This window comes from Symphalangus syndactylus, chromosome 3 (assembly GCF_028878055.3).
Source record: "Symphalangus syndactylus isolate Jambi chromosome 3, NHGRI_mSymSyn1-v2.1_pri, whole genome shotgun sequence".
NCBI classification, from domain to species: domain Eukaryota; kingdom Metazoa; phylum Chordata; class Mammalia; order Primates; family Hylobatidae; genus Symphalangus; species Symphalangus syndactylus.
In genome coordinates, this window is record NC_072425.2 from 127520620 (window position 1) to 127546391 (window position 25772).

The following is a 25772-nucleotide window of genomic DNA, read 5'->3' on the forward strand; positions in this document are numbered from 1 at the left end:
ACCTGAAATACAGTCAATTTTGTCTTTAGCTCTGTGCATGATCACTTTCTGTATTCTAAATCTGACATATACATTTGTAGAAAAGTTTGGTTTTAGATTACTAAGATCACTTGAAACACTGAATTACACAGTTGTGACCTCATAGATAAATAAAAGAATTACATGAAATAATGCATACAGTATGCTCTGCACGATGTCTGACAGGTAGCAAGCATTTTAAAATTGTTAACAGAAATTGTCATCATCATAATTATCATCGTCATCATCTCAAGAACTGGTAAAGATCCTGTCCTTTATTTTAATTGTTCTATTTCTGTTAACCACACTGAATGAAATTACTGCTCAAGAAATATTTTTTAGCTAATGACTTAAGGTAAAATGTAACATATTTATCAATAATTCCTCATGACAAATGCTGGAAAATCTGACTAGAGAAATAGCAAAATAATTTAGTTATTGAAGTAGCAGATAATAAAGACTTTTAGGAGTCTAAATGGGTTAATTTGATTTTCTTCATGATGCTTAGGAAGGTTCTGGGTACATAGCAGGTATTACATACTCACTGATGAATTAAGATGCATGGCTATATTTTAGATGGTCTTCCAAAGAGGCACATAGTAGGTAAGGGAACAGGAAATTAAAAAACTGAATATGAAAAATAAATGTATGGAGAAAAATAAATACCAACACATCTTTCTTTCTTAGAAAAAAATTTAAAAAGGTTTGGCAGGATTAACTCTTGTTTGTCAAATGAAAAAGCAGAGAGAAAAGTTTATATTTCTCTTCCCAACTATACCATTAGCTGCTTGAATGAGGAGATATTATTTGTCTAGTACATAGTAAATCTTTGATAGATATTTATTAAATGAACACCATGAAATTTCATATTTAATAGTATTTAAGCTTAAGACCATATGACCAATTCTTGGAGACACTTAGAATTATAATTAAAACGCAAACAATGCTATCTTAGACTTTTGCAAAAACTTACCAATGAGTGGGTATGGAGCCTCTTCCTTGCCAGAATTGACCCACAACTGGTAATCTCTCTCAGAGCCCTTAGAGATAAAAGTTAAATGTCACAATAAATCTTTCACCTTTGATACTTGAATGAGGACACATTTTTTTTTTGGTTATGTGTCCTCCCTCTTGCCCCCTACCCAGTGATGGTTAGAGATCCACGAACTGCAGTGGAATCAGGCCTTCACTATATAGGTAGCCTACAGAGTGTAAAATCATAGCTAGGCCCCTTTACGAAGGAAAAACAATATTCCTGGCTCTTAAAGGCTAATTTCTTTAGAGTCCTGACTTCTGCTATGTCCCTCCACTTCTCAGAGACTATTGGGCTTAACCTCCAACATGCCCCTGCAAAGACAACCTTATTATCCAGAAAACCACAAACACTGCTGTGTCTATGATTAAAAAGTAATATCTCAAAGGCTGATTATTAGCTCAGCTGCTTCTGAGCAGGAGAATGACCAAGAGGCTTTGAGGAGATAAGTAATTGGCACAACCTCTACTGGCTTTAGTTTAGGCAAGTTCAGTCCTGGGGAAAGAAAGGACAAGAATTTTGTTCTAGAGAATAGGCCCAGTCATAGAAAACAATAAAATTGTTCACTAGCAGAATTATAATCCAGCAACATTATAAATCCCACTTGAAAGAAATGATACTAAATTATACAGATTTTGCTGAATCCTCTAGGAGGGATAAAACAGAAATGTTTTAAATGAAGCTAGAACAGGTAAGCCTGTTGGCAATATTTGATATCCTTGCCTTTAGCTTCTGAGAAAAAATCATGGCCCTGCCCTTATAATACCATAAAAACCATTCCACCCCCCATACTCAGTTTATCTGTTACTTCCTCCCTGTCCCATCCCTCCTAGTCAAAAAATTTATTGTAAATAGGAAGGCCAATCTAATAAAAATCCTTTCTTTTTATATAGTGTCTAAAAACACTGTAATAATAATCCCTTAAAACTGGTATAACCAAATAGTCTCAATTCCTAATTAAATTAACAGTTTTTTTTGGTCTGAGATTAATAATTTTATCCAAAGGAAAAGCATAGATAAGAGAATGAATCATGTCAGTAGTTCCTCTACATACCTCTAAAACTATCTACTTTCTTCCAAAGTATACTCATATAGCTTAGAAATTAATGGAGGTGCCTACTTTACCCAGTGCATATATTTAAAATGTAATCAAATTTATATTACTAAATTTAACTAATTATCAGATTATCCCAAATTCTGGTTGTCCTGAGTTCTAAAGGGCTTAACTATAGTACTGCGTATAAGCAAATCTAAACACAATTAATAATACTATGGCATGTCTTAAATATGTGTCATGAATTGCTCTGGAAACAGTGCTCCTTGAATGATGTAACGTGACACATATTTAAGACATGCCATAGTATTCCACAGTATTATTAATTGTATTTAGATTTGCTTATATACAGTGTACTTTCATATTTACAGAGAATCTCACTCAAGGAATAGTGTTTTTAAGTGCTTCCTTTAGTTATCATCCTTTTGAAAGTCATTCCCTTTAATGAAAGTACTCATTGTGTGGTGTTTATACAACTGGTAGGAAGGTGATGAGGACAGTCTTCCAGTTCTCTTTCCTCTACCTCATCCTAAAATGTTCTAATCTTCTCCACTCCTAAAATTCTCAAAAATTCACCTCTAACACAGAAAACAGAAAGGTACAAAGCTAAAAGTAAAACAGGGAAGAATGTGCCGTGCACACTAAAGCTCTCCAAATCCATGATCTAATTCAAAGCTTGTCTTTTTATTTACCAATTTATCAGAGGTATTAGCCATATCATCCTTAGGACTTATAGCCAGCCAATATGGTTTTATGTAAAAATTCTACTATAGAGCAAATTCTTCAGAATTCATCATCCTAAGACTGATTGAGTCTTGGGATAATAACAGGATAATTACATAGGGGAAAAGTCAAATTGTGACCAGTAGCAAGGGGAGAAGGAGGATGAAACTGTATTAAGAACTTTACACCAAAAAATTTTTTGTATATATATATATATGGCATATATAATAAAATACATATTGTCACTTTAAAATTATAGTCCAATCTTAAAATTTTCAGTTCACACAGATTTTAAAATAGGAGAACAGAACCACCCATATATTAATCATATTAAAGCTTTACCATTCTTATTTTCTATATTTTGGGGAGTAAAATATGACTTTGGTATCTCTAATAATCAGCTGTCTTATAATGGAAGGAAAATACACAAATAATCAAAGTTTATTTTTAATTAAGAATGTCTAGCAGAATAACTTACAGTTATCCCTAGCATTGGTAATGACATGTTGATAACTTCATTTGCTGTATCTGAATTCATTACTGTTATAGTTTTAGACTGTAGAAAAAAATTAAGAAATATAGCTATAAAATAATGAATTTTAAAACAGGTTAACAAATAATCATTGTCAAATGACTATCGAAAGGCAAATCTTGATTTCAAATGTGGAGAGAGTAAAGCATAAGATTTAGGTAGAACACAAACCTTTGATTATAATTTGCTTTCATTCCCTTATAAATTATGCCCTCTAATAAAACATTTCTCTTAAAGGATGCATGGCTTACAGAATATAAAAGCTTAAGCAAATAAGAAAGACTAAATATATTTCAGAGAGAGTACATGGACCCAGCTCCCAATTAAAAAAATAAATCAGTGAGGTTGGCTCTCTGTCTTATTTCCATAATTGTATTTCCATAAGGCAATGGGTAATTAAAAAAAAGACAAGAGCTGAATCTATTTCTATTTCTTCCTTAGTAGTGTTTTCACAATACAGGGTTTTATTTCTTTGCATGGCATAAAGTCAGGTTAGGTAAAATCAGGAGAATAACTGGTTACAAAAGACATTTAAAGCTTAGAATTTTAAAAAGTCACTATTGAGAACTTTCCATGTGTCACAAACTGTGGCCACTAAGATTTTAATTGTTGAAATCTTTGGAGGACATAAAACCAATGAGTCTAGAAGAACTGAAAATTTTAGAAAGCTCAATTCTATTATCAACTCTGCCAATGAATAGAGTATCTGTAATCGCTCTGTGCTAAACTATATGGAATACTTTTACTTAAAAATAGACAATTTGCAGCAAACAGTAAAAGAGTTAACAAGCTCATGCCTGTGATCCTAGCACTTTGGGAGGTCGAGGTGGGCGGATCACGAGGTCAGGAGATTGAGACCATCCTGGCTAACACGGTGAAACCTCGTCTCTACTAAAAAAAAAAAAAAAAACAAAAAAAAAAATTAGCTGAGCGTGGTGGTGGGCGCCTGTAGTCCCAGCTACTCAGGAGGCTGAGGCAGGAGAATGGTGTGAACCCGGGAGGTGGAGCTTGCAGTGAGCCGAGATTGTGCCACTGCACTCCAGCCTGGGTGACAGAGTGAGACTCCATCTCAAAAAAAAAGAGTTAACAAGATTCTGAGATATCTATAGAGATTGCTGAATTCCAAAATACATTATTTAAATATAAAACAATGTTATGTTGTAAAAAAAAAAAAAACTTGCTACATACATAGGTTTTTACACATGAGAATTATAAGATTAAATCAGCAATTAGGGCTGTGTCCCTGATAGAGAAGGATTAAATGGCACAAAAAAGTAGCATAAATACAAAAATGATATAAAAATAAAGGTAAATGAAATCTGATAATTCATTATTTATCCTTCCATTAATAGAATTTCTTCTCTATGAGTGAATTATTTCATATGACAAATTGCCTCTAAAAATTGTTTAATTGAATTTTAATTTAAAAAAGCATTTAAAATGCACAATTTCAAACTGTGTTCCTGGTAGCCCCCAGGACTGTGCAAAATTGTCTCAGAGTGAAACAGGGAGTCTTTGGAGCGCTCAACCAGTGTCTGTCTTCTACCAGAGTGTCATAGGTATAAGACATACTGGGCTTGAAATTGAGAGGTAATTTTAAAAAGGCTTCTGATTTTTAAAAAGTCTAAATTTTTTCCATTTAATTTAAAGAAACTCTCCCATGAAGTCTTGTAATGTGAAGAATCTATCCTCCCAATAACCTGGTTTCTAAGATAATAGTTTTTCTTAATACTAGCCACATATGTTCAAAACATAATTATAGAAAGTATATTTTTTTCCTACATGCCTTTCCAGTATATAAAACAAATGAATTTCAGCAGGTAGAACTCTTTGGCTAGTAAATAAAAGACAAACTGAAAATGTGGCAATTTTGTTCCATATTAGCATAATTTACTGACAAGGTGTGTATAACTAGAGGGCAAAGACAAAGAATGCTTCCCACACATGCACTCCTATTTGGGGGAATCGCTCTGGAGGCAGGGCTCCCTGAATGAGAGTCTTGTTATGAAAGCTACTTTAGAGAGCAAAGGACAGAGTACGTCACATCATCCTTGACTTAACCAGGGTACTAGTGATAAAAACAGAGCACCCAACCTGACCACATCTCTTATCTTCTCTTCCAAAATGACAGTGGGACATCAGTCCTTTCTCAAGTACACACTTTCCATATACTGAAAAGAAAGTGTTAAAAAAAAATTAAGGGATTTTCCAGGAAACCCTGAATGTAACCAACTGCCACAACTGAATCAAAGCAGACAGAAAAAAACAGAGTTTTTGTTTTGTTTTGTCTTACATTGCTACAGGAGATCTCTGTAGTCTCATACTATAAAAATTTGAGTATTTCCCTCAAGCAGTGACATCTGGCATTCAGGAGTTGGTCAGAACATTTGCATAACTTTTGCTTTTGGCCAAAACATAACTATTTTGCACTACATATTTTTCCACACACAAATAAACTATTCTGTGTGATCTAGAGCTGCTGTGAAGTATGACAGTTGATAGTATAAAATATTCATTAGTTTTCATACTTTTCATAATTGATAACATTTATCTCTTGTACTATGATTTCAGTCATCAAATTATACATAATAGCTGGGGTTAAAGACTTAATATTTATTTGACCAATATGATAAACACTGTGAAGTAGTACAATGCTGATCCCTTAAAAACGTCACCTCTCCTAGATCATCTTCCTATTAACCTAAGGGATTCAATCCCTAAAAACTTAAAGAATGAAGAACTTTTCAAAACCACTTTCTGCTTAAGAAGTGACAAGTTGGGAAAAAATTGCTTAATAATAATAGGAAATACTCCTTGTGGAAACAGCTTTACTACAAGCCTCTGCAGCTGCTATTGAAAAGATTCAGAGAAATATTCATGCCAGAGGGAGGAAAGAGGCACGTCACAAGCAATGTTCTTTCCAAGCGTAAATGTTTACTACTGTAGTTCATATGAATTTCTCTTGCTTCATTTTCTCTAGGGTTCATTTTTCATATATATGAAGACATACATATAACCAGGAAAATGCATTTTCCCCCTATGGTATTTCTAAATGCCTACCTTCCATAGCACATACACAGTCTGCCTGCCTGCCTGCCTGTCTCTCTTCTTATCCACAGTGTTCTGTCTTATGCAGGGACTTGGAATTTAATTTTCTGGCTTAGGAACACTTACATAGGCACAATTCCCAATGTCCTTGGCGAAGATTTTGAGGGGAATGCTCTTCGGGTAGTCCTTTTCTTTCTCTAGATTGATGTATCTAATCAAATGCAACAACAACCCAAAACAACACTGAGTCAGATGGAATTCGCTAATGGCTTATTTTAAAAATCAACCTATTTTGCTAATATTTCCAATATACTTATATGCTATTTTTTAAAAAGATGAGAAGACTCAGCAAAGTCAGATTACATTATGGGTTGGAAGAGAATAAAAAAATTTCAGGACATTAGGCATGGGCACAAAAAAATAGGACAGGAATGTCAAGTGAGGTTTGAGAGAAGCACAATCAGGTTAGGGCACCTCTGGGTAATGTCTGTCTTCTTTGGACAGGTCCAGCACCTTACTGGTAAGTATAGGAACATATATAATAAATACTTTAGAAGGTCAAACCAAAGCAATGGCCTTGTACTTCTCATTTAACTCCCCAGTAGGGTGTAAATCTTGGTTATCCTATTGTGTGGAGAGGGAGAGAGGACAGGAGGGAGGGAAGGACTGTAAGTCTAACGCATGAGCCTAAGTCAGTCATTTTAGTCTGCATGCTCAATGGTAGGGATAATAACTACCATTATTTTTGAGGTGCTTAGCAGAAAACCCTGCATTTATGGAAACTTAATACATACTTTGAGGAAACTGTTAGCTCCAATTGGTAGGCTGGAGACAATGGAAAGAGAGAGGAGATTATTGACTAACTTCTGTCTAAAATGATTTAACTAGACCTCAATGTTCTCTTTCCTAGAAAGTTAAGAAATACATATAATGAGAGAACATTATTTGTAGCAAGTAAGTAGCTAGTGTACGACATAAACAGCAGCTTATTTAGAGGACAAATGAACAATTTCTACTAAGGAGAAGGGGAATAATTTGGGGCACATCTCTGCAGAAAAGGTCTTAATTCGTTTATTAAAGGTTAAAGATTAAAAATATGAATACTGAAAAAATACCTCTGAAGGAGAGAGAGCCATTTGTCCTTTTGTTCTGGAGAACTGCAATCAAAGAAAATGGAAGAGAAAAATTAAACCACATAAAATACAAATGCTAACAGATTTAGGATTGTCAATCCAGATGAAAATATCAACAGCCTGTTGTTACTAATACAGTTGTACACATAAGCTGCAACCTTGGTATAATTGTGTTCTAGAGAACTCTGCAGTGGAAATATCCCTTTGGAAAAACTACAGTCAAATGTAGTTGTATTAAATCCTTTTGGATGGATCTAAGACAAACTCTCTTTTCTACTTTACTGCTTTTTTACAAGTGGTATTATATCAGCGTGAGAGAGTTCCTATAATGGAAAGAGTACTTGATTTGGAATTTAACACTTGATTTCAAAATTATATGCAAGCTAGACAATCATGGGCAAGTCATTTAACCTCTAAGCCTCAGTTTCTACATCTATGAAACTGGGTTAGTATTTTTGTAGCTCAAACGGCCATACAAATAGAAAGTATGCTTAATAATGAGAACACAGAAATTAAGAGAAATTTGGCATGTGGATGGAAATCTCTTTGCCCAGAAACCAGTTTGTTGTTAGGAAAAGAAACATTTAAAAAAAATACATGCAGCAAGATTATGATTTAGTAAATTAGTTCACTGAAAACTTATTCTTAATAACTATAATCTTCTAAGATCAATCGATTTGCAACTAAATTAGTATTAATTAGTTGATTAATGATTTCACTATTACATTTAATTCTTCAGATTAAAAATAATTTAAAGTTTATTCCTATGTGGCCTTGTCACTAACAAGCTTTTAAAATCATATTTCTCTCTCATATTTTTAAAGATGGGGTCTTGCTCTGTTGCCCAGGCTGGAGTATAGAGGCATGATCATGGCTCACTGTAGCCTTGAACTCCTGGGGCCCAAGTGATCATGCTGGCTCAGCCTTCTGAGTAGTTGGGGCTACAGATGCGTGCCACAAGGCCTGGCTAATTTTCTAATCTTTTTAGTGAAGTTGGAAATCCTAGTTATTTTATTATTTCCAAAAATACATTTATTCACTAATTTTGTTGTTCAGCAATTTTCTCTATAAGCAACCTCCCAGGATTGGTCATCAGAAAGTGTATCACACGTTGTTTTTTTGTTTTTTTTTTTTTTACCATTGAGCATACATTTTCCATCTTTTACAATTCCTTACTATCTTTTGATGTATTCTCTTTTCTAAAATAGATTTTCTAGGTTCACTTATGTCAAATCTTGGATTTACTTAGCAAAAATCTGTTGAGAAACAGATAAGAGGTTTGCTTCAGACCTGCTTTTTTCAAAGCAGTTAAAGAAAATTGCCCCTTTAAGACTATTAGTATTTTTTTTAACTTTTAACTGAAATAAAAGATACATGGAGAAAACTTCACAGAGCTTACATGTACAGCTTGAAGAATTTTAACAAACTGAACACACTCACATAAACCAGCACCCAGATCATGAAACAGAAAATCACCTTGGAAGGTCCCTTATGTTCATTTCCAGGCAGTAGTTTCCACTATCCTGACTTCCAATAGCACAGAACAGTTTTGCATGTTTGAGTACTTTATATAAATGTAACCATAAAGTATATACTATTTTGTGTCTGGCTTCAACATTATGTTTATAAGATTTAATTATATTACTACATGTAGTTTTAGATAATTCATTCTCTTTTTTTTCTTTTTTTTTTTTTTTTTTGAGACGGAATTTCACTTTTTTTTGCCCAGGATGAAGTGCAATGGCACAATCTCGGCTCACCGCAACCTCCGCCTCCTGGGTTCAAGCAATTCTCTTGCCTCAGCCTCCCAAGTAGCTGGGATTACAGGCATGTGCCACCACGCCTGGCTAATTTTGTAGTTTTTAGTACAGACAGGGTTTCTCCATGTTGGCCAGGCTGGTCTCAAACTCCCAACCTCAGGTGATCCACCTGCCTCGGCCTCCCAAAGTGCTGGGATTACAAGCATGAGCCACTGTGCCTGGCCAATTCATTCTCATTGCTGTGTTCCCTTGTTTGTTTGAATATATAGCATATATTACTTCAAAATATAAATTATGAAGTGTGTCAGGTTAATGTATAGAGATTGATTTGTGTAATCTTCTTGTATATTTCCCTTTCCCCCCTGCTCTATACCTGAATCCAGGACTCCCTCTCTTTAGTGATTCTTAATCTCAGGCATTTTTACAGGACTAAAAATAGAAGTACTTCAAAGTCAATGACTATCTCTGCATTTTATAAATACTTAAATCCATTAAAAAGACGTAAGATCCAGGACAGGAGAAAGCAGTGTATCTTGGAAAATAAAATAAAAAGGGCATGGCAGATTAGAAGATTCTCTCAAATTATGGAGGAGATAGAGGCCTGTCATCACTGAGAGTGAGCCGGGAACCATATGTCACTCAGCTAAGGTGCCCTAAGGAAACAGAAAGAACCCAGGGGAAATGGTTCTAAGGAGTCATTAGGGAGGCTGGGTCCTAGGCACCAAAGTTTTTATATTGGCAAAGATACCTTCCACCCACCCCCTGCCCGCCCTTATGGCAAAGAAGCAGAACATCTCTGGATATACAGGGACAACTCTGGGCATAGGAAAAAATGTCAACAGTGACCACAATAGACTAAAGTCAGAAGCCCTTTATCTGTTTTGGAGGCATCTTAGAAGTCTCCTGTATTCTAGTTCTACCTTACAAAAACAGCAGTTCCAGTAAAGAAGAAAATCTGATTTCCTACCAGCCTGGTAAAAATGGGGGTTTAAGATGAGTTTCAATTTGATTTATAGATAAACACACATACCTGAGTTTGTAGTCTAAGATTCACAGTAGGTACTTAAGTTAAAATATTATTTTCTGATTCTTATAGATAGACCATTGTCAGATTCAAGTACTTCCCGTGTCTTTTGACTAATTTTCCCATTCTATCATACCATTATTTGTGAAATCAAGGTGCAGCACCTATTTTTCTGGTGAATCAGAGTATATGTAGAGATAGAGTATATGTGGTGATAGAGTATATGTGGAGATAGAGTATATGTAGAGATAGAGTATATGTAGAGATAGAGTATATGTGGTGATAGAGTATATGTGGAGATAGAGTATATGTGGAGATAGAGTATATGTGGTGATAGAGTATATGTGGTGATAGAGTATATGTAGAGATAGAGTATATGTGGTGATAGAGTATATGTGGTGATAGAGTATATGTGGTGATAGAGTATATGTAGAGATAGAGTATATGTGGTGATAGAGTATATGTGGTGATAGAGTATATGTAGAGATAGAGTATATGTGGTGATAGAGTATATGTGGTGATAGAGTATATGTGGTGATAGAGTATATGTAGAGATAGAGTATATGTGGTGATAGAGTATATGTGGTGATAGAGTATATGTGGTGATAGAGTATATGTAGAGATAGAGTATATGTAGAGATAGAGTATATGTAGAGATAGAGTATATGTGGTGATAGAGTATATGTGGTGATAGAGTATATGTAGAGATAGAGTATATGCGGTGATAGAGTATATGCGGTGATAGAGTATATGCGGTGATAGAGTATATGCGGTGATAGAGTATATGTAGAGATAGAGTATATGTGGTGATAGAGTATATGTGGTGATAGAGTATATGTGGTGATAGAGTATATGTGGTGATAGAGTATATGTGGTGATAGAGTATATGTGGTGATAGAGTATATGTGGTGATAGAGTATATGTAGAGATAGAGTATATGTGGTGATAGAGTATATGTGGTGATAGAGTATATGTGGTGATAGAGTATATGTAGAGATAGAGTATATGTAGAGATAGAGTATATGTAGAGATAGAGTATATGTGGTGATAGAGTATATGTGGTGATAGAGTATATGTAGAGATAGAGTATATGCGGTGATAGAGTATATGCGGTGATAGAGTATATGCGGTGATAGAGTATATGTAGAGATAGAGTATATGTGGTGATAGAGTATATGTGGTGATAGAGTATATGTGGTGATAGAGTATATGTAGAGATAGAGTATATGTGGTGATAAGAGTATATGTGGTGATAGAGTATATGTAGAGATAGAGTATATGTGGTGATAGAGTATATGTGGTGATAGAGTATATGTGGTGATAGAGTATATGTAGAGATAGAGTATATGTGGTGATAGAGTATATGTGGTGATAGAGTATATGTGGTGATAGAGTATATGTAGAGATAGAGTATATGTAGAGATAGAGTATATGTGGTGATAGAGTATATGTAGAGATAGAGTATATGTGGTGATAGAGTATATGTGGTGATAGAGTATATGTGGTGATAGAGTATATGTGGAGATAGAGTATGTGTGGTGATAGAGTATGTGTGGTGATAGAGTATATGTGGTGATAGAGTATATGTGGTGATAGAGTATATGTGGAGATAGAGTATATGTGGTGATAGAGTATATGTGGTGATAGAGTATATGTGGTGATAGAGTATATGTAGAGATAGAGTATATGTGGTGATAGAGTATATGTAGTGATAGAGTATATGTGGTGATAGAGTATATGTGGAGATAGAGTATATGTAGAGATAGAGTATATGTGGTGATAGAGTATATGTGGTGATAGAGTATATGTGGTGATAGAGTATATGTAGAGATAGAGTATATGTGGTGATAGAGTATATGTGGTGATAGAGTATATGTGGTGATAGAGTATATGTGGTGATAGAGTATATGTGGTGATAGAGTATATGTGGAGATAGAGTATGTGTGGTGATAGAGTATATGTGGTGATAGAGTATATGTGGTGATAGAGTATATGTGGTGATAGAGTATATGTGGAGATAGAGTATGTGTGGTGATAGAGTATATGTGGTGATAGAGTATATGTGGTGATAGAGTATATGTAGAGATAGAGTATATGTAGAGATAGAGTATATGTGGTGATAGAGTATATGTAGAGATAGAGTATATGTAGAGATAGAGTATATGTGGTGATAGAGTATATGTAGAGATAGAGTATATGTGGTGATAGAGTATATGTAGAGATAGAGTATATGTAGTGATAGAGTATATGTGGTGATAGAGTATATGTAGTGATAGCATATATGTAGGGTTAGAGTATATGTAGTGATAGAGATGAAACTCCTTTTGGGCTTTTTTGAGATGTGACTACCCTGTTTTCCAAAGTAAAGCATGAAAAGCTCACATTGATTGTCTGCTTTTTCCTCAATTTGACTCAACTGGGAGGTTTTCAAAGATTCTGGCAATTGTCAGTCTTAGATTTCAATGCTATTAGTTTTTACTTTTTATTTTTATTTTCTTGAGACCGAGTCTTACTCAGGCTAGAGATATTGCCCAGGTTGGAGTGTAGTAGTGCAGTCACACTCACTGCGGTCTTGAATTCCTGGGTTCAAGCAATGCTCCTGCCACATCCTCCCAAGTAGCTAAGACTACAGATGGGTACCACCATGCTCAGCTATTTTAAACATTTTTTTAGAGATGGGGTCTATGTTGCCTAGGTCTATGGCCTCAAGCAATCCTCCACCTCAGCCTCCCAAGTAGCAGGGACTACAGGTGTATGCCACCATGCCTGCATAATATTTTGACTTTTTTGTAGAGACAGAATCTTGCTATATTGACCAGTCTGCTCTCAAACTCCCCCCCGTCATGTGATACTCTCACCTCAGCCTTTCAAGCAGCTGGGATTACAGGCACCAGTCACTGTGTCTGGCTACATTTACAAAAAATAGTTATTACAGTAACTGGATAGTAGAGACTGCTTCTTTAACCTGCTACCTGATGGAATTTTAAACGGATGATGACCTAGATTTCCCTAACATTTCCAATGATTTCCACTCCTTCCTAAAGATCTGAGCTTCCCTCTTGTATTTCACTTCAGTGTGAAAAACTTGTGTTAACATTTTTTTTTTTGGTAGGACAGTTCTGCTAATAAATTATTATAGTTTTTAAAAAAAATCTTCATTCTACCTTCATTTAAAAATAGTATTTTTGCTGAATATTGTATTCTAGGTTAAAAGGTTTTTGTTTCAACACTTTAAAAAATATATTCCATTGTCAGCTGGGCGCGGTGGCTCACGTCCGTAATCCCATCACTTTGGGAGGCTGAGGCGGGCAGATCACCTGAGGTCAGGAGTTTGAGACCAGTCTGGCCAACATGGGGAAACCCTATTTCTACTAAAAATACAAAAAAATTAGCTGGGCGTGGTGGTGTGCACCTGTAATCCCAGCTACTCAGGAGGCTGAGGCAGGAGAATCACTTGAACCCGGGAGGCAGAGGCTGCAGTGAGCCGAGATCATGCTATTGCACTACAGCTTGGGCAACAAGAGCAAAACTCCATCTCAAAAAAAAAAAAAAAAAAAAAAAGTTCCACTGTCTTCTAACCTCCATAGCTTCTAATGAAAGGACCATAATAATTCAAATGTCATTTTTCTACTTGTAATACATTGTTTTTATCTGACTGCTTTCAAGATTTTTCTCTTATCTTTGATTTACAGTTGTTTATAACATGACCAGGTATAGTCTTCTTAATAGTCACACTGTCTAGGGTTCAGTGAGCTGTATATTTATGCCTTTTACCAAATTTAGGTAGTTTTTAACCACTATTTCTTCAGCCCCATTTCCTCGCTCCTCTTTCTGTAATTCCAGTGACATGTATATTATACTTTTTGATATATTCCCACAAGTCCGTGATACATTTTTCCTTTAAAAAATCTTTGTTTTTTTTCCTGTTCCTCAGATTAGACAATTTGTATTGATAAATCTTCAAGTTCACCAATTCCTCTTTCATTTCCATTCTGCAAAGAAGGCCAATCAGAAAATATTTTATTTAAAATATTTTAGTTTTCAGTTCTAGGATTTTCATTTGGCTCTTTTTAGTATTTTCTATTTCTCTGCTGATATTTCCTATCTTTTTATTAATTTAAATTGAATTTTCCTTTTACCTGCCATGCTTACTTATGAAAGCTGTTTTAAAGTTCTTTTCTGGTAATTCAACATATGAATCATCTCAAGATTGGTCTCTATTGATTATCTTTTTCCTTGTTCTTCACACATCAAGATATTTTAGATTGTATTCTGGACATTACAAATGTTTTGTTTTGGAGACTGTATTCTGTTATATTTGTGGAACAGTGTTGATATTTTTGTTTTAGCATAAAACTAACTTGATTAGATGAAGCTACAAACTCTATTTCATCTGTGATGAGTTGCAGCTCAGTTCAATTCTTTCAGTCTTAGCTTCAAGATGCTTTGAGTCTATCTCATGCATGTAGGGTTTGGTGATCAGCCAGAGATTTGGGCAGTGTTTATACATAGAATTTGGAGCTTCTCTTCTCTGCTACTTTCCTTTTTGAGATTCTCCCCCTCATCTCACAATAGCTGTGGATGACATAGCTTCTGTCCTCTGGTTCTTCAGCTCAGAAAGATTGTTTTTGCCAGTTTTAGTTGTTCTACACCATGATGTAACTGTACCCTGCCCTCAGGCGAAGGCCTTAAAAACAGGAAACTCACCCAGTACTTGTGCCTACTTCCAAGTTTAAATTCCTCTCCAAAAGACCTCACTCTGCCATATCAGAGGCAGAACTCCTCAACACTTCACTTTTTTAAAAAAATAAATTCAGAAATTTTAGATTTCCGTAAAAGTTACAAAGATAATATAGAGATTCCCTACATAGTTCTCATGCTGTTTAAGTTCAGAGGAATCTAAATGTTATTCTTTTACATTATCATGGCCCATTTGTCAAAACTAAGAAACTAATATTAGTACATTACTATCAAACTCTTGACTTATTTCAGATTTCACCATTTTTTCCATTAATGTCCTTTTTCTGTTCTAGAAGCTAATCTAGAATACCACATTATAATTATTATATCTCTTTAGTAACTGATCTATGACCATTTCTCAGTCTTTCTCCGATTTTGTTTTTTTGACCTTGAAGATTTTAAGGAGTGCTGGTCAGGTATCCTGCATAATATAGCTCATTGTGTATTTGTTGAATGATTTCCTCATGATTAGACTGGAGTTAAAGGTTTCTGGGAGGAAGATCACAAGGTTAATTGTTCTTCTCATCACAATATATCAAGGAGTACATGTTATCTACATGACATCACTGGTGATATTAACCTTGTTCATTTGGTTAAAGAACCATAGTTTAAATATAATAATATAGGTAAAACTTGTTTCCACATTTTCCCCTCTTCTTAAAAAAAAGAAGTTTCATGAAAATTCCTTGATTAAAAATGTCATGTAGTCACACCCTCACTTAAAATTACCTCCTTTCACCTGTAACTCCAAGGAGATTAAGCAATAGGAAATGATAATATCTAGAGAAATCTATCATGGAAAAGAAGATATGCTGAGAATGAAACAAACACATTTTTTTTTCCCAAATCAGTTCTTAAAATCTTGTGGTGGGCCAAATAGTGCATAATAGCATTTAATGACATGCCTATCTTTTAATAAAAGATTAACATCGTGGAAAATTTAAGTTGTCTGGTTTTATGATGATGTCCTAGGAGTTTTGTGGTGGCAAGAAGAGAAGCAGAATAAAAAGCATCATGTGCATGTGATGGACACTAACTTTAAGTGTAAAACAAATAGTGGAGAGGTTGGGACACAGTTATTCAAAATCACAGGTGTGATTGTGATTGTTCACTCTGAACTGGACAGTGCCAATTAAGCATGTTCATTAGAAGAGGACAAATATTCTGTATTCATACATTCTCCAACCCCATCCTAGCGTAGGAGTAAGTCTTGGGAAACTCTGACTCCTTAAAATCATACATTTGCTTTTTATTGTCACATCTCTATAGACACCAACTCAAAACCTGCTATACAATTTGGGCAACAGTATTTCACATTAGTTTTATTTGTATAATAAAACACTATTTAAAAATTCAGGAGTATAAACCACTTATTGAAACTTAATTGGACTATATAATTTGCTCCAATGAAAGTCTTTTTCAGTGATTTGAAAAGACTGATAAGACTTGAAAGCTCAGTATGTAAAACAAATACCTACATATTAAGGAAGGGGATGTTGAAGAGGGGGTCCTAAAGATGGGACTACTCTATTCCCCTTCCATATTCCTGGAAGTTCCTGTTGTTGTTGTTGTTGTTGTTTTTCACAAAAATAACTTGTCAAACCAAGGTACATGATCCTAAGAGTTCCCAATATTTACCATTAATTTTCACATATTTTAATCAAAAGCCCATTGGGAGAAATATATGGCATACAAGTATTTTGGTTGGGTGTATTTGTCAACAGATGAGTTATTGACTTAATACACAATCAGAATAAAATATTTCCCTGTTAAAAATTAGAGGAACAACATTTGATTACTTTTTTTTTAAAATTTCCATCCTAGAAATTATCATAGTAGCTAACCCAGGTAAATAGAGGACAAGCTGTGGTTCTTACCTGAAAGTGGCCACAAAGTTCACTGTGGGCCAGCCCAAAACAAAGGATTTCATGGCATTGGTGTTGCCTTCTCCCACTTCATCTACACAGCTTGCTGTCCACATATCAGTTAATTTAATTTTATTTTTTATCTTAAAGTTATTGTTATATCTAGAAAGATAAAAACCAAACAGAACCTTTTGTTATTTTGTTTCTTAAATTTTATGGGAGCTTCTCTGGAAGGCATCATCCTCAGCAAACTAACACAGGTACAGAAAACCAAATACTGCATGTTCTCACTCATAAGAGTGAGAGCTGAACATTGAGAACACATGGACGCAGAGAGGGGAATAACACACACGAGGGCCTATTGAGGGGTGGGGGATGAGGGGAGGGAACTTAGAGGACGGGTCAATAGGTGCAGCAAACCACCATGGCACACGTATCCCTATGCAACAAACCTGGACATTCTGCACATGTATCCTGTTTTTTTTTTTTCTTTTTAGAAGAAAAAGAATTTATGGGAGCTTCTGTACTTGTGATAAAAGGACCATTTTCACTAATTATGGGCAAAGTGTCTTATTCATTGTTTTTATCTTCAGTGCCTAGAAGAGTAAACTAAAACAGGGTTGGCTACCTTAGCCCAAGAAGATCTTTGAAACATTGGTGAAACAATTAGTCCTCATGCCTGCATTTACGGCAAGAAATAGCCATAAACTGGCCACCTTATTTTTCTATACGTCAAGAATTGCATTTGGATCAAAAACCTAACTTCAAATGTACTGCTGTTACAAAATATTAATTCATTTATTATTTATAACTTGCTCATTTCCAAAACAATTTGAGTGGCTGAAAACAGAAAATACACAGGATTTATTAAAATGTTTATAAAATTTTCATTTTAAGAGAGATGCACTAAAAAAACCCTGTAGTTAGTTGGAAGAATTTATAATGTATTTTCAATGAAGTGGTTACAAGATTTTCTAGACTTTAGAAGCATAGGTTATTTTAAATTTCCTTTCTTAGATTTTTTTCAACCATTTCCCCTTATATTCTGGTTAAAAGTAAAAATCTGCATCCCCCAAAAAGAACCTAAACCAAACTTAAAAAAAAAGTAGGGTTGACACAATTAACATTAATCTCTGGGGACCTTGAAGGTGATCTATTTTAATTCAACTGAAATTGCTTTTAGACAATTTCTACCTAATCCCCGTAGACTCCTGATATGGAAACCACCATATCTCTTGACCTAATTATCAGGTTTAACGCTAGCAGGGACCTGAGACTTAAATAGAAGGCACTGAGAAGGATAAAGAGAATGTTCAGGGAAACATGGGCACTTCTTGGCATTCAGAACCATTTGTGTAAATACTAAAAGTTAAAATGAAATCAAACGTACCTTATATGGAAGTATCCCTAAAAATTCCTCTGATTCATGGAATATTTAAAGCTAAAATTTTTCAGTGGAATTCATAAGATGAAAAAGGATTTTGCAGGAACTGAAGGAGAATCTAGATTCAAAGCCTCATTTATGCTTCCCATAGAATTTAAGTGTAATAGAAAGCACCTTGTGGCATAATGGCTTCTTTCTATATTTCAATATTTTCCACCCTATTGTTATGAATCTTTACATTTTTAAAATAAAACATACCCAATTACAGTCCAAATCTTACTTATTGATGCCAACTGTTTGGGTAATATAAAACTAAAACTACATATATTTGGAAAAAATAGGTATCCTTCCATATTTGTTTTCACATATTTTGTATTTTCTGATGCAAGTCTCTATCTTAGTAGATACTGCAGGTATCATGTGGGAACATCCACATCCGTTGACCTGGAAAAAAAGTCATCCCAAAGATCCTTTCCCTAGATCAATAAGGTGCTACATTATCCACCCTGACTTCCAAAACAAGCAACTGTCTAAAAGTATAAACAATGACCCATTCTCCTATAATAAAAATAATGGCCAATATTTATTGAGAACTTACCATATACCATTGTTGTAAATACTTTACACACATTATTTAGTTTGATCCTCAGGAATTTTATAGGTAAGGAAATGGAGTTGTAGAGAGGTTACCCTGCTAAAAGTCACACAGCTTAAGTAGCAGAGCTAGAATTTAAACTTGGACAGTGTTGACTCCTGAGCTTATTTATGCTCTTAACCACTAGGCATCTATAAAAAGTCCTGGATATCACTATTCCTGTAAAGCACCTGAAACCTGGGTGAAATTATATTTTCCATGAAGTTCTCTTCAACTTTTCAATCTTTGGCTTTTTTCGTTTTTTAATCTCTCCAGAGCTACAAGGCTTTCTGATGTAGCTATTATGGAGGCTGAGGAAGAAATCTCATGAACACTTATGAACATAAAGCTAGATAGACTAGTTTGAAAATATTTAAAAGAAGTATTCCAATAAAGCTTTATATTAAAATAGGCATTCTTGGGGTCATAGAATGCTTCTTCAGATTTTTCACTTTCAATTTCCAATAGTATTAGACTATAGAAATTAAAAAATGCTAATTTAATGTGAACCGGCTCCAATAGCATGACAATGACTATCTGCAATAGTATTACGATAAAAGGAATTAAAAAGTGTGAATCCAATATGAACAGACTGAACAAAACCCCCCAAAAATAATTTTTTTTTTTGAGACAGAGTTTCGCTCTTGTCACCCAGGCTGGAGTGCACTGGCGTGACTTTGGCTCACTGCAACCACCACCCCTCAGGTTCACGTGATTCTCGTGCCTCAGCCTCCCGAGTAGCTGGGATTATAGGTGCCTGCCACCATGCCCGGCTAATTTTTTTGTATTTTTAGTAGAGATGGGGGTTTTGCCATGTTGGCCAGGCTGGTCTCGAACTCCTGACCTCAGGTGATCTGTCTGCCTCGGCCTCCCAAAGTGCTAGGATTACAGGTGTGAGCCACTGCACCCGGCCAAATTCTTTGACAATGTAGTCCCTTACTACAAATTTATTAAGCTGGCAGATGTACTTTGTTTTCCTATCCTCCTGTCTTCATACTGGAAAAAATTCCAGTGAATTGATGAAATACACAGGATTCCAGGGAGATTTCTCCCCATTCTAAGATAGGGATGTCTTATTAAATACGTTTTGGGGTACAGCTCATTATATATTCCACAAACATCTGATGGTAATTCTATTAATAAATGTATTTCATCTTCTTCACCTAAACAGAACTCATTCCTATTTACTATTTGCTTATTCTCCTAAAATATGATAATAGTGATGGCTTATGAGGGTGTGAGGTAAATACAGTCATTTCTCCTTTCTGTAAATCCATATGGGTGCTCAATGGCTATTATCAGAGAGAATATTAACTTCTTTCTAAACAGTGTTTGTAAAACAGGTCCTGTTTTTTAAAAAAGAAAACTCATGATTTTATTGGAAAAGTAACTTATTTATCTTCCAAATGAATATCAAAAGTGGTCCCCAATATCCATCTGGCTTTAATACTTTACTAATTTAGTATGGAAAAGAATTACCATAAACTCAAAACAATTTTCAGCAAACATTGTCAGCATCCAGTACAAAACAGATCAAATATAATAATTTGGTCAATAGAAGGAAGCATTTAACACCTGCTTTATTGTTGTACTTACTAAAATTCACTAAACAAATATGTAGCAGTTGATTGATTATTTATCCCACTCAAGTTTATTTCTCTAGGCCCAACCTAAGGACTGAAAGCAGTATCTAAAAGAAGCCTGAAGATGAGCTGATGTAATATGGAACCTAAGGTCCCCTCCTTGTCTCCTATGGCTCAGTAAGAGACTTACGTGCTAATTTCAGATTATTTCAACAAATTAATTGATCCAGGGTAACACTCAATCCTTCATTCAAGGGTAAGAAGCGACTCAGAAGACACAGGTTTGGAATTACAGGGACAATTTGCTTTTGGTTGTTATTTCATAAAAATTAAGTTCTTTCATATTAAGAAGGATCTGTGAATATAACTAACTGTTTGCTATGAGAATGATCATGTAATCAATTTCCTAAAAAATGGTGGTCAAAATTTTTGCAAAGTGGCAGGATTTAATAATAATAATAATAATAATCTCAAATATCTATGTTCTATCTCAGGGGTTTTGGATTTATGCCAAAAAATAACTGAGATCATTCACACTTTTAAATATTCCCAATGGGTATAAGAAGTACTTAAAATAATCTTTCATAATTTGAACCTATTAAATAACAGCATTTAAATCAATTGATAGAGTTTTTTTCACTTCACAAAAACATTAAAGTGGACATTAAAGTTATCTCAAAAGCAGTGTATGGGAAAAAGTGGTATAACCTTATGTGAGAAAGGGACAATCAAAATAAAAAGTCAGCTACAGAAGCAGATGATAGGTACACATTTTGCCAATATATCTAAAAACAGTTTCTAGTGGAAAAGAAACTGTCTTTATATAAAATATTTTTAGCAAAACATAGGTTCCATAAAAACAACTTACATGGTAACAGTATACAGAACAATAAATAACCTCAGGTAAAAAAACAGAGGTCCTCTATTCTAGTTATCATTGTAACTGCTAAGGGGAAAAATACCCAAAAAAGGTGAAGGAAAATACATTCTTCCGTAACAGCTGAATGCATGCTACAAGTAAATAGTCTTTAAGATCTTAAAGTTCAGAAAATTGGTTATTATAAAAAATTTTTGTTGTCTATTTATCTACCTCCAGGCTGAGGTATACACCTAATGAGTACTGTGTGCTAAACAATATAGAAAGAGCCAGCCATTGGAAGTAAGGCCTGGATTCAAACCCCAGCCCTGCCATTTCTTAGTATATAACAAACCTTCCTGAGCTCAGTGTTCAGTATCTGAAACAACTCTTATCTTGGGGAATTGTTAGGATAATTAAACGAAATCTTTGTGATTCTCCTATTATAATATCTAGCATAAAGAACTCATCCAATAATTTTTAAATAAGGGAATAACTGTTTTTTGAAAATAATGACTTGTTCCTCTATTAATAGTTTCCCAACTTAGAGCTTCAAGTGGACCTAGTGCAAAGATGTGGCTGGAGAAACTTTTTCGTTCTCTTTATTCCTATAATACCATATCCACTCCAAAACTATATCTGTAGGCACTCCTTCATTCTGAAACAGTTCTTATCTTTATGCTTGTCTTTAATTAAAAAAATGTATAAAAACAGTTCACTAAGCATTCTACACCATTTCTTATAAATGAGTATTTAGTTGGAGGAACTCAAGCCTCTGGCCACAAGCCACTGAGTAACTAAGGCTAACAGCATCCACTTGAGTGAGCTTGGAAGTAGATTCTCCAGCTCCAGGCGCGCTTTGAGATGACTTTAACCCAAGCCAACAAGCTTGAGGGCCCTCGTGAAGGCTTGTAAGCCAGAAGCATCCAGTGAAACACTCTCAAACTCCTGACTCAGAGAAACTGCATGAGATATTTATAGTTTTAAACTGTAATGTTTTTGGGTAATTTGTTAAATGGCAATAGATAATATAGCCCACCCAGGTCCTTATAACCTAACCCTTGTCTACTTCTCTAATCTTAATTCATCTTACTCTCCTTGGCTTGTTATGCTCCAGTTACACAGGCCTTCTTTTAACTCCTCCAAGGGCTAAGCTTTCCCCAGCTACCTTTGCACCTGCTGTTCCCTCTCCCTGGAATGCTCATCCTCCCAATATCTGAATGGCTGATTGCTTTTCATCCTTCACTGAATTTTTCCCCTGACTACACCTACCTAACATATATGCCATCTTTTACTTCACCCAGCACCCTATTTTCTTCATAGTACTAATCACAATTTGTCATTTTCCCTCACCCCACGCATAAGACTGCAAGCTCCCACATTAGAATATAAGCTCCCAAAGAACAGGAACCGTACCCATCACATTCTTCACTGAATTTCCTACATTTATTGAGGACATGGCAGAGAACAGGACCTAAATAAACACTTCTTCAAAAAATGAACAATCAATTTTTTTTTTGCAAAAAGGGGCATAAAATCACTTTAGATATTACCTATAGTAACAAAGGCAAGACATTCTTACAGTAAGCATTGAGTAGAAAGGGTATCTTTGTCAGTAAAAGTGCAATTTTATAATGATAATCAGGAGTATATAGTATACGTACTTGATTTTGGCCACAACAAACAGATCATTGAATAGGAAAAGATGCCGCTCCTGCCTCTGGAGGCCTCTTTTGAGTTCTGCCCGGCCATCAATCAGCAGAGTCCTACTGGAGCACACAAATGATGACAGAAATGTGCATGTGTCAACACTAGCAGAAGGACTTTCCCTGTAACAAATCAAATGCCACAGATCAGTCAAATGATCATCTTATAGTTGGTCAAGAACTACAAAACTCTGTAATATTTTTTAACACAATGGTATAGCATCCTAACTGGTCATGAGTCTATTCGCCACACAGTTGTCTTTAATATTTCATTATGAAAATTTTGAAACAAAGAAAAGTTGAAATAGTTTTATAATAAATACATGTATATGTATCTCAATCTAGATTCTACCATTAGTATTTTATTATACTTGCTTTATCAAATACCTATCCAACCACTCATTGAATAATTCATTTTATTTTTGGCATTTCAGTGTAAACTACATACAGGCAGTACATATCCCCCGAATGCTTCAGCATACATATCATTAACTAGAGTTCAATTATTTATTTTGAATTTCTTTTGATATAAAATTTACATACAACAAAATGCACAAATCTTAGGTGTATATCCACTGACCTTTGACAAATGTACTTATCTGTGTAATCTAAGCCTTTAACAAGATTTAGAAAGTGATCATCACTCCAAATAATTCCCTCTTGCCCCTTCTCAGCTATTATATAAATTAACCAAATATAGTCTCTATGGATTGGCTCCTGAGTTGTTTATTTCTTCACTGCAGGCTGAGACCTGTCAGTTCAAAACCTCACTAGTACCAAACTTAAATTTTTATATATCGAAGTATTTTAAAAATAGCCCAATCAGATTTTTAGCCAGTAACAGCCTGCCTGCTTTGCATACTCCATCAAACTACACCCAGCACCTCCTGGCCACTGAAAAGAGAGTGTCTGTGGTTATGAGACCCCCAAGCTGCTTATGCCCTTTAGAGCTCTCTTACCTAGCCATTCCTCACTACTGAGGAATGGACATGTACTCTCCAGAAATATCTGCTCTGATTCTCTTCTCCCCTGCCCTCTTCCCTTCTGGATGGTGGCCCCTTGCCATAAGCCTCTGGACAGTCTCATACTGTGAGGGATTTATTCTCTCATGCAATCCTGTACAATATGTTAAATCTTTGATCAGATCCCAAATACCTCAAACTCCTTATACCAGTCAATCCTGACTTGATCACCCCAGAGGTAACCACTATTCTGTTTTTTTTTTCCCATGGAAGACTGCCTGTTCTAGAATTTTATACAAATTGAACCACAGTATCTGTTCTTTTGTGTAGGATATTACTTCCTCATCATATTTTTGGAATTCATTCATGTTATTACATTTATCAGTAATTCATTCCTTTATCTTACTTAGGTATTCAACGTATAAATACACCAGAGTTTATTCTTCTATTGTTGTACACTTGGGCTGTTTCCAGTTTTTAGCTATCATGAATAAAATGGCTATTATACATTGTTACTAGTCTTTTTGTATCCATGTTTTCAATTCTCTTGGGTAAATACCTCAGAGTGGAATTGTTAGGTCACAGAATAGGTATATGTTTAATTTTAGAAAAACTACCAGTTAGTTTTCCGTAACGATGGTACCATTTTACATGCTCAGCAACACTGTAAAAGAGTTCCAGTTGCTCCACGACCTTGCTAACATTTGGTGTTATCAATCTTTTGAATTTTGGCCAGTTTAGTGGATGTATAGTAGCCTTTAATTAGGATCTTTTTTTTTCTTATTTTGAGATGGAGTCTTGCTCTGTCACCCAGGCTGAAGTGCAGTGGCACGATCTCGGGTCACTGAAACCTCTGCCTCCTGGGTTCAAGCAATTCTCCTGCCTCAGCCTCCTGAGTAGCTGGGATTACAGGCATGCACCACCACGCCCAACTAATTTTTGTATTTTTAGTAGAGATGGGGTTTTGCCATGTTGGCCATGCTGGTCTCGAACTCATGACCTCAGATGATCTGCCTGCCTTGGCCTCCCTGAGTGCGAGGATTACAGGTTGAGCCACCATGCCCAGCCTTTAATTAGGATTTTAATTTGCATTTATCTGCTAATTTCTTTCACGTTCTTACTGGCCATTTGCATTATCTTCATTGGTGAACTGTCTTCAAATCTTTTGCTCATTTGAATCAACTTGGGTTATGTGTTATTATACACATATTATCTATTGAGTTGTAGGAACTTTTTTATGTATCCTAGATTCCAGTCCTTTGTCAGGTTATGTGTTTTGGAAAGTATTTTCTCCTAGTCTGTTGCTTGCCTGTAAACTTTCTTAACCATGTTTCTGACAAAAGGTTTCAAATTTTGATGAAGTTTATCAAATTTTTTCATATGGTGTTTACTTTCTGTGACCTTTCTAGGAAACTTCCACCTATCCCCTACTCATCAAGATATTCTCCAATGCATTCTATTAAAATATGTATGATTTTTAGTTTCTACATTTAAGTCTATGATCCATTCCAAATTAATTTTCCTTAATAAGGTAGAGGGCCAGGTTCATTTTTTTCTATATGAATACTTCATTATCCCAGCACCATTTACACCAAAGACTTGGTGCTTACTTATATGTAAAGTAAGTTAGTTGGACTAGGACTATAAGATCTTTCAACTCCCTTCCTCAATGGATTGCTCGGGCACCTTCTTAAAATTATGACCATAAAGCATAGGT

At 35.1% G+C, this 25772-nt stretch overlaps 1 protein-coding gene across 5 annotated transcripts in view; it reads right to left on the reverse strand.

The window, feature by feature from the left end:
• ARHGAP20 (Rho GTPase activating protein 20) overlaps positions 1–25772 on the reverse strand; it is a 146079-nt gene that overhangs the window by 35555 nt on the left and 84752 nt on the right. For all 5 annotated transcript variants that reach the window (XM_055273043.2, XM_055273044.2, XM_063636509.1 and 2 more), the window contains 6 exons: positions 23052–23216; positions 16943–17092; positions 7524–7565; positions 6535–6619; positions 3307–3384; positions 992–1058 (listed from right to left, as the gene is read on the reverse strand). In XM_055273043.2, coding sequence (XP_055129018.1) covers positions 992–1058; positions 3307–3384; positions 6535–6619; positions 7524–7565; positions 16943–17092; positions 23052–23216 — 587 coding nt within the window. The remainder of the gene's footprint in view (positions 1–991; positions 1059–3306; positions 3385–6534; positions 6620–7523; positions 7566–16942; positions 17093–23051; positions 23217–25772) is intronic.